At 44.7% G+C, this 9,999-nt stretch overlaps 1 protein-coding gene across 1 annotated transcript in view; it reads right to left on the bottom strand.

Moving 5' to 3' along the window:
- Window positions 1–1,507: 1,507 nt before the first annotated feature.
- The window catches only part of GRIN2B (glutamate ionotropic receptor NMDA type subunit 2B), a 278,160-nt gene continuing 269,668 nt past the window's right edge, over window positions 1,508–9,999 (bottom strand). Inside the window, exons 10-12 of the mRNA XM_058557590.1 lie at window positions 8,774–8,961; window positions 5,945–6,183; window positions 1,508–3,361 (exon numbers count right to left, since the gene is read on the bottom strand). Of these exons, the coding sequence (XP_058413573.1) occupies window positions 1,508–3,361; window positions 5,945–6,183; window positions 8,774–8,961 (2,281 nt within the window). The remainder of the gene's footprint in view (window positions 3,362–5,944; window positions 6,184–8,773; window positions 8,962–9,999) is intronic.

The raw sequence follows: 9,999 nt of genomic DNA, 5'->3' as shown, positions 1-9,999 counted from the left end.
GAAAGAAGGGTTGCAGGAAGGTGGAAGGGCTTCTACCGAGAGTGTTCACACTGGGCTCAATGTCACATTCTCAGGGAGCCAGACCCAATGGGGTAGAGAGGGAGTCCCTCCCCTTCTACCCTTCCCACTCCCAAATCTCTTCCCTTCCCTTCACGCCTCCTGAGCTGTACTCATGGAGCAAGCTCATTCCTCTTAACTGTCTGTTCCATGATCAATTCTGGGGGAATAAGCCTGCTGTCCTAGCTCCAGGTTAAGTAAGAAGGGATCAAAGTGTTGAAAACATCCCCCTCTCTCACTTACCCTACCATAAATGACTCCCCTATTCTTCAAAGACTTACTTAGCTCCTCCCCAAATCTTGGCCAGCTGAGGGTCTAACAAGCTCAAAAGAGCTTTAGAGAATCTTTTGCCCTCAAGTGTGGGCAAAAGAATTATGGCTGCTTCTGTTTCCCTTTAGCCTTCCTGGAAGGTTCTTGGCCAAAACTGGTGGAAAGTATTGGCAACCACGAAGGACTTACTTTTGTACCTTGCTCTTCTAGGACTGTTCACCACCTTTTTGTCTAGACGACAGAATCTTCTCTGTCAAAAACTTCCATTCTACTCATTCAGGAAGGGTGAAGGGGAGAAACAGCCAGAATTCAGGTAACGTATGACCATCTCTGTTTGTATACAAGCCAAAACAAGCAAATTGCTGAGGGATATTGAAAGAAACAACATTATGAGTCAAGGTTGCCTTCTACATTTATAGGTCCCTGACCACATGTGTGTGTATACTACACACGTGTGCAAGTGTATATGGACACACATGCACACACAGCCCATCCTCTCTGGCCTCCAACGCACCATGGAACACAAACATGATGTACTTTCCATCATCCACCAATGACCTTTCACTCCAGTTCACCACTAATGAGTCTCATGAAGCAAACATTTTTTTGGCTTATACATAAACACACATGGCCTCCCACCCTCTGTTGGGCACATTATCCCTAAATGGATGCTATCCAAACAACAAGAATTTAGCAAAAGCCTCTTTTCATTCATAGGCAGTATGCTAAACAGTCTTCTTTAGATGCTTTTTCTTCCTCACTTAAACATAAAGATTAGTTTGGGAAGAGCTATCCTGTGCTCACGTGGCATTTTGCTTCTCCTTGCTTCACTCGAAGTGGGTGGCAAAGAGTCCTTCCACGCTAGGAGGAAGCTGACACGCAGCCACTTCCTTTCTCCACTTTGCCCTCCCATGCTGAGGGAGCCCACTGCATCCTCTCACAGGAACAGGAATGACTGACAGATGAGGAAAAGAGGAGCGAACTGGAAAGGGAGGAGAGATGGTGCTGGTCACCAGGGTTGCCCTCACAAGGAATCAGAACTCCAGGATCCCATAAATTAATTAAAACAAGAAAGAAGCAAACGGGAACCAAGTTCACCCCCATCACCCTCTGTGACATGTGCACCACATGCCCACAGCCCTACCCTCCCATACCCACTTTAACCTCTCTCTTCCCTCACTCAGACATCAGACTCAATGCTAGAAAGTTTCTCATAAACATGCCCATTGCTGGAGCCATTGAAAGCCCTGGGGTTTTTGTTGTTAGGCACACAGGGGTTGGACTGGTTCCCTATACAGATGTCTTTCTGGAAACGGCCTGGCACAGCCCCATGAAGGGCCGAGACCACCGGCTTGTTGGTGACAAGGGCGCGGAAGTCCGGCCTGGCTTTCGGCACCCCCGCCACCGTGGGCTGCCTGAAGAAGTAGGATTTGCTGCCATGGAGCAAGCACTGGTCGTCCCCAAAAGTGGGGATGAAAGGGTTTTGCGTGACCCGGTCGGGGTAGAGCGACTTGCTGAGCATGTAGCCGCTGCCGGGGTTGTTATGGTGGTGGTGCCCGGCAGCGGGCACTGAGGACTTGTTGTTGGCAAAGGTGCTCTCACCAGCTGGCATCTCAAACATGTGGGCGTAGGGACTCCCATCCAGGAAACGGCCTTTGTCTTTCAGGCTGACGCTGCGTGGGGCCAAGGCGGCTTCTTCCTTCTGCAGGTCCACGAAGGTGTCGTAGGAGTGCTGCCGGCGCAGTTTGTTCCGGTTCTTCTTCTGGGCCTTTGAGTTAGTCGGGCTCTGGGGGTACTTGGTAGCGGAGGCGTTTGATGTCACTGGCACAGGGGCAGCCGGCTGGTCCAGCTCCTGTAGGGAGTTGTCCTCACTAATGTCATACAGGTTACCTGCTTTTTTGCAGGCCTCACACCGGATACATGCCTGCCTGCCTGAATTCTGCCCTGCCACCGTCGTGGAGTAGTTGTGCAGCTTTGAGGGGCAGCTGCGGCAGAAGTTGCCCCCGGAGCGCTCCTCCCAATCCACGTTGGTCAGGTTCTTCTCCCAAGGTGCTGGGACCCCGCTGACCACGTGTTTGTCGCCTGTCCCATGTTTGACGTGAGACCTGTTGGTACAGGGCCCTCCTCCACTGACTGAGTCGCGCTTAAAGTCATCACTACGCTCCTTGTAGATATCCGTCAGGTCCACGTGCTCCCAGTGGGGTGAGTTCTCCTTTGTGCGGAACTGGTCCAGGTAGAAGTCCCGTAGCCCTTCCTTGTCCCTGAAGTAGCGCTTGTGGTCAGGGGAGCGGGGCGGCCGGCGACGGTAGGCCAGCTCGATCTCATCAAATTCCCGTCGGGACTTGGCCGAGGCTGGCCGCTTCTTCAGGCTGTCCTTATATTGCTGCTTACGCCTCTTGGCGGCATTGCCCTCAATGTTTCCATAGGTGACGGTGTGGGTGGAGATGTCAGACACGTCTGAGCGGATCAAGTCATCATGGCCACTGTAGCGGTCGCTCTTGAAGGAGAACTTGCCGTACAGGTCACTTAGCTGGCTGTGTTTGGAGGAGGGCAGGCCAATGTCCAGGGGCTTCTTGCTGATGGACCTTGGCTGGGTGGTGAAGGGCGGGTTGTCACAGTCATAGAGCCCATCGATGGAGCTGGCACTGCCGATGCTGTGGGGCCGGTGGTGGTGGTGATAGTGGTCTTGGTATACATTGCTGTCCTTCAGCTGCAGGTTACCAAAAGTTCTCTCCACCTCACTGATATAGTCACTGAAGAGGTTCTCCTCGCAGGGAGGGTTGTTGTAGGATTTGCAGTCAGAATGCGTGAAGCTGCGGCGGTGTTCAGAGATGTCATAGACGGATGACTCGCGTCGGATGAAGTCCAGGGCACTCTGTGGGGAGCCGTTCACACCAGACAGGTTAGCCATGTTCTTGGCCGTGCGGAGCAGGCGCAGGATGTTGGAGTGTGTGTTGTTCATGGTCGCGGTGGGGGAGTTCATCACGGATTGGCGCTCTTCGATAGCTACTCCATGGATGCAGCTGTAGATACCCTGAAGAAGAGGATGGGATGGATTAGGTATCCAGTGAGGCTAAAAGTGAACATAAAGAATGCCCCCTCCCACTACTAATTATCTAACTGGATAAGAAAAGTCAGGGAAAACATGAAACGGTCTTATACACTCACAGAAAGATGTGGCTAGAAGCTTGCCTGATTTATCCCCCTGCATTTAGCAAGCCTCATATCATGAGCTAAGGTCAGTGGCCTGGCTATCAGAGAGAGGCATGGCTACACCATGCGACATCAGCAAATAGACTGGAATCTCAAGACATACCATCCTTGCCTTAATTCCACCTCTGACTTGCACTGATTTTCTTTTCTATGCCCAGGTTTTCGCATCTTAAAAATGAGGCCTTAGGGCCAGCCAGCTAGCCCTGTGGCCTAGTGGTTAAGTTTGGTGCACTCTACTTCAGCAGCCCAGGTTCGGTTCCTGGGTGTGGGTCTACACCACTCATCAGTGTCCATACTGTGGCAGTGTCTTGCATACAAAAAGAGGAAGATTAGCAATAAATGTTAGCTCAGGGCCAATCTTCCTCAGCAAAAAAATAAATAAATAAATAAAATAAGGCCTTAAAAATCTTGCCATCTTAAAAATGGTATCAACCAGTAGCGAAAAACATTTTTAGCCTCCTGGAAATCAAAGCAATGTTCTACAGACGCCGGGGCTGTTCTGCCCTGGCTGGCCACCCTTGGCTGCAGTAAGCACATGGTAGCTCAATAGCTCACAATTGCCACTCTTTTCCAGCTCTGACAAATTTTGAGCAGCTTTTAGGATTTTGGTCAGCAGATAACAGCTGAGCAGTTCTCTTCTTGAGCCAAGCCTGAACCAAATTCACAGTGAGAATTAGGAAGGCCTGGGGTCAAAGAAGGATTTTTCTCTTGCTGTGACCTACACTGTGGGAGGGAAGAATTGGGACAGATATCAAGTACTAAATAGGAATAAATAATGCCCTTGTCAAACCCTCTCATTTATTCTCTCTTTAGCTCCTAGTTTCCTTCTTATACTTTCTCACTCACTTAATCTTATCATATATAATTAATATCTTAACAAATTAGTATTGATTGAGAATTCCCTGTGTATAGCTCCTCGTACAGGGCCTTGAAGAACACCACCCAGGAGAGGTTATGAATTGGGTCCAAGTCTAAAGTCAAGCCAGCCTGCTAATATCTTGTTCCCTGCCTTGAAAGGTGGAAAAATTTGGAACTTTTCTCTCTGGCAAGGGAAGTATTTGAAGAGGAGGTTGTTTGAATTGTATCTTTAAAACAAAGGGGATTAATTTGGAAAGGGAAGTTGTCCCTGTGGATGGGGAGGAAAGGAGAGAAGATCAGAAAGGAGAATGCCAGCTAAATGGAAAAGAAGAAAGGTTTAGATGAGATGAGCCTCCCTGTCCAGATGGCAGCAGCAAGATGTAAGAGCTTCAAGGTAAGGTTACTCTACTTCTTTCTCAGGCCTCCTTTCCAACTCTCCTTGATTATGGCCAAGAGAAAATGCCAAGCCCTTTTTCTCTACAGAGGCATTGATCACGTCAAAGGGCTATGAATGGGACTTCTATTACAGGTCACCACTCCTATTGCTTGTGCCATCACCCAATCTGAGACCTCGGGATGGGCCACAAAGTGGAACAATGTGGCTGAGGAACCACAAGTTCCATCCTCCTGCTCCCAGGTTACCGAATGGCTGGAATAAACACAGCCAGAGAGAAAATTGCTCTCTACCACTAAAATACTATAGGAAAATGATCAAAAGATGGAACAATTTAATGAGAAATCCTTTTTATTACATAACTCCATTAGAGCCAAAGTTGGTTATATCTGAAATCTAAACCTCTATTCTAAAACGACATTTGAGCTCACCTCTCGTGAATGAGTCCCATGACTTTATTAACAAGATCAAAAGAAGCCCACTTTTTTTCCTAATTCTTCCCTGTGACCTTCTGTTCATATTCAAAACTGTGTTCCAAATCCTCACTTTGTGACTAGAAATGTAGAAGAGACTTAACTAAAGAATGACTGAAGAGTTATACTCTTGCTCCAATTAAGGAAGTTTCTGGAATGTAAATTCCCTATGGGTCAGGACTTATTTCTGAAGGTTCTGTTAAGCACTTTAACTCCCCATAACTCACACACGGTTAAAACAGAGTGAAACAGTGAAACTACCAAAAATATACCTTTGTCAGAATAACAGAGATATGTTACATTTCACTATTTAAATAGAAATGTGATTTTTAAAAAAGGATTAAATGAATAATCCAGCCTATATAAAATTAACTAATGATAATGAAAGGCATTTGGTAAAAGGCCAAATTTTTCATTTTGATAGATCTGCCAGTTCTTATTGAGAACTCAATGCTCAAATCCCACACAGAAAGCTGTTTCCTGAAGGAAAAATAGCACCACCTGTCTTTTGAGCCACTTGAAATTATACCACCCAACCCTCTGGGGAAACATACATGATGTGGTTTCTTGCTTTAGCAGCATAAGACTAGAGTTAGTGGCCTCCTGGGTCTCTCCACTTTGCACAGCCTAGGCTAAGCTGTCCTTCACAAGCTCCTGGCACCTAGATCAAAGCACTTACTCTGCTGATGGAGAAGACCATGCCAGGCTTGCCAGAACAGACACCCATAAAGCAATGCCGGAACTGCCAATAGAAAAGGTGTTCGCAGATGAAGGTGATGAGGCTGAGAGCCATGGCCGCCCCCAACATGTAGAAGACTCCTGCCATGTTGTCAATGTCCAGCTGGCTGCTCATGACCTCATTCTTCTCATTGTGGCAAATGCCAGTGAGCCAGAGAGCTTCCAGCTCCTCCATCTCCCCTGGAGACAGAGTAGAAAGGCAAAGAGAATAAAGAGGGAAGAAAGGAAAGAAGTAGAAAAAAGGGGACCAGAAGGGTGTTGGGGAAGAGAGAGAAAAACAGGAAACAGAAAGAGACAAGGAGACACAAACAAAGAAAATTAATGGAGAAAGTTAACAGTAATTTTATTAATACTGTTACATGTTAATTTATCAATATATCGAATAAGTATTCAATGAAAATATAACGTGGGTACTGCAAGTGATACAAAGATATGAGACATTACTTCTGCTTTCTATTTTCTATCCAGTGTAAATTGGGATACAAATAATCAATAATATATTGCAATAATATTTATGAAAGAAACAAGAGTTCAACTTAGTGACAGTAATTTTGTGGATGGGGTGGCCAGTGGGTTTTCAAGAGGGAGGTAGGACTTGGAGGTGGGGATGGTGAATTTTAATTTATACCATACAAAAAGGCACTGCAGCCTGCAGAAATAGCATGATGAATGGGAGGGAGGTGGGAAAATACAAGGCTTATTTAGGGAACAGCATGCAGAACAGTTCAAACAGAATAATAATAGGCAAAGGAAGCTGAATAAAAAAGGTTGTTGCAAGATTGCTGAGGGCTTGAGTATCAGACTAAGCACTTTGCATTTTATTTTGTAGACAGTGAGGAATAACATAATCAAATAAGTGATTCAAAAAAATGATCTTAAAAATGTGTGAAGCAGGTTGGGTGAGGGGAGGAGAGACAGACATCAGCAAAAAGACTGATTGATTCCCTAGGGACTCTCAGACTTACTGATCTCTTGCTGTAGAGGAAAATATAAATATTAAGGGTAAAGGGGAGTAAGCTTGAATAAAATGAGACCAACAAATTCAGACATGCCTCCTTTAAACACTGCTGAAGGAAGCTTTGATTAATTCAATTCATGCCAGGTTTTAATAATCTTTATCCACTTCACTGGATACCAGCAATTAGAAAGGTAGAAATCCTAGACCAAAGAAAAATGAAAGAAACCATGTGCCCTAGAATGCATCTAATTCTAGATGAGCAAAATTCTGAAAATCTTATGAAGAAAATTGCCTGTTCCAATAGTTCCGGTTTAGTGAAAAATTTGAACTTTGTTTGCATAATGTGACTAGAGCCTTGGCAACGTTTACAGATAATCTCCACTGCTGCTCTTCCTCATAGATAGAGTCTTCTTTATTGCTTTTAAGTGATAGCTACATTAAAATCACAGAAGCTCTTATACCAAAACAGCTTGTCAACACTCCAGCTATAACCCCCTCCTCTTTCCAATGTTAATCAAATCATTTTTTACTCATTTCTTTGATCAACCTATGATTTTCCTAACTAGTGGAATAACCAACTTCACCTGGATTCTGAAAATCCAGCTGTGCTCTTTTGCCTCTTATCTCAACCCTAACAGAATAGATTCTGCAGACATAATTTAGAGAACCGCTTGGCTGATGGCCTGTGGGGCCAAGCAGAGTCAGGCTGCTCATCCATAACTGGATTAGCTTCTGTGAGGCTAACAGGAGAAGTAGGTACTTTGGACAATAAAGTGAAGAGCAATGCAGAAGACATGAGTATAATGAAATCTCATCTCCTACAATGAGATTTTCTCAAAGCAAGTTGGCTGCTCAGTCTGCAGCCAGAATGACACTGGCAAGTACCTTCTGGGTGTCTGCCTCTGAGGATCCTAGTCCTGCTTCCTACCTTTTCCAGCTGAAAGAGCAAGATGAGAGAGAGGGAAGAATGAGTAGATAGCCACAAGTGTATTTCTCTACTCTTGCTCTGGGCACATAAAAAGCAGAGAACTTTCCAAAGTTCTATCCACTTCTCTGGCCACATGTAAGAAGATTGTTTGGAACATCTAATACTAGCTTCTCTTACTTTATCCCTGAAGGTTTGATCATAGCCTGCAATCCCAAAACATACCTCCTTAACCAACTACTTTAATCTTCTCCCCCAAATTTCACCCTGTTATGAGTCGAATTGTGTCCCCCCAAATTCCTATGTTGAAGTCCTAACCCCCAGGACCTTGAAATGTGACTTTATTTGGAAATAGGGTCATTGCAGATGTAATTAGTTAAGATGAGGTCATCCTAGAGTAGGGTGAGCCCCTAATCCAATATAACTGGTATCTTTAAAAACAGAGGAAATGAGACATAGACATGCACAGAGGGAAAACATGCACAAGTGAAAAGGCCATGTGAACATTAAGGCAGAGATGGGATGATGTGTCTACAAGCCCAGGAACACTAAAGACTGCCAGCAAACCACCAAAACTAGGGGTGAGGTGTAGAACAGATTCTCCCTTGAGGCTCTCAGGGGGAACCAATGCCAACACTTTGATCTTAGACTTCTGGCCTCCAGAACTGTGAGACAAATTTCTGTTGTTTAAGTCACTCAGTTTGTGGTTCTTTGTTATGGTAGCCCTAGCAAACTAATACATACCTCCCAAATCTCATAGAATATTGTGAAATGTTTTTCTAGAAATGCTAGAAATGCAGGGGTTAGAGAAACGGAGAAGGAAAAAGGGTTGATGTTTTGGACTGGCCATCAGAAGAGGCTAAATAGGCACTTTTTCTTTAACTCACCATCTCCAAAGAGCTGCAGGATAGCAAGGTCCACCTGGCGCTTCCACCCAGAATCTTTTTGGATGGCAATGCCATAACCAGTGGAAGCAAAGACTTTCCCACTGCCAATGGTCACCAGCTTGCAGCCTTCATCTCTGCCTGCCATGTAGTTCAGCACTGCTGCATCATAGATGAAAGCATCCAGTTTTCTATGCAAGAAAGAAGCAAACAAACAAAATTCAATGGAGGAATTTTAGTACAAAACTACCTATGAGGCCATTAACATGAAGCAGTAGGGTTCCAGCTAACTCTGGGAAGAATTGGTTCAAAGTAAGGCTCAAGTTGGAACTCAGCCAGAATCTAAAGCCCAAATCTCAGGCTGTTCTTTATGTGATTTCAGGTTGAAAGGAGGAGTTCTTTCCCTCCCATTGGGAATGATGAGAATGTAAGTTAAGCCTAAAGCCAACTCATAAGCTGTGTCTGAAAAGGAGAAGGAGTAAAAGGAATCAATAAAAATAATAACAGAAATAATGAGAAGTAACCATCACGATGATAACAACAAATAGCATGGGCTAGATTTATATAACATTTTTAATTTCTCAGTTTATTACAGTCCACAGTGTGGATAAGGGTAGGTGTATGAGTTTTAGTAGATGTGCAATGCTATTTTTGTGGTCAGAAAGGTTTCAACATTCTGTTTTGCAGCACAAGGAGAGAAATGAGTAGTTGGGTGGTGGCAGCACAGGCTTGTATTAAGAGAAAACGTATGAAACTACAAGACAATGCAACATATAGGAGAGCTCAGATCTCTGAAATTCCTGAACATGTAAGAACCCATTTTATATATTGTGCTTTGCAAGGAAAGAGTATGTAGGAAAGGGAGAATACTAGGGGTAAGGGCAGGAAGGCATGGATCAATATTTAAAATCAACATTTAAATACATCAAACGTAGAGGAAGAAATTCGGGTATAGCCATACAGGTAATAGAGAGGTCTGCAAGAAAGAAAAGCACACATCATCCCCTTCACTTTCACAAGTGAAGTTAGCTTTATCCCTCCTTAAGAATAAATAATCCCTTTCTGGCATGATAAGACCCAGAAAATTTTTTAAAAGGTCCAGGAGTACCCTATAGAAAGGTGGCACACCAAAAAGCCCCAGCTCTGATATGATTGAGAACTGTGGATGTACCAGGGACCAGTCCCCCAAGTGGTCCTACCCCAAGCTCAAATCCCATCTTCTGAAATCG

This window comes from Diceros bicornis, chromosome 17 (assembly GCF_020826845.1).
Source record: "Diceros bicornis minor isolate mBicDic1 chromosome 17, mDicBic1.mat.cur, whole genome shotgun sequence".
NCBI lineage: Eukaryota > Metazoa > Chordata > Mammalia > Perissodactyla > Rhinocerotidae > Diceros > Diceros bicornis.
Note: the sequence above shows the minus strand (reverse complement) of the source record. Positions and strands in the feature narration are given on the sequence as shown.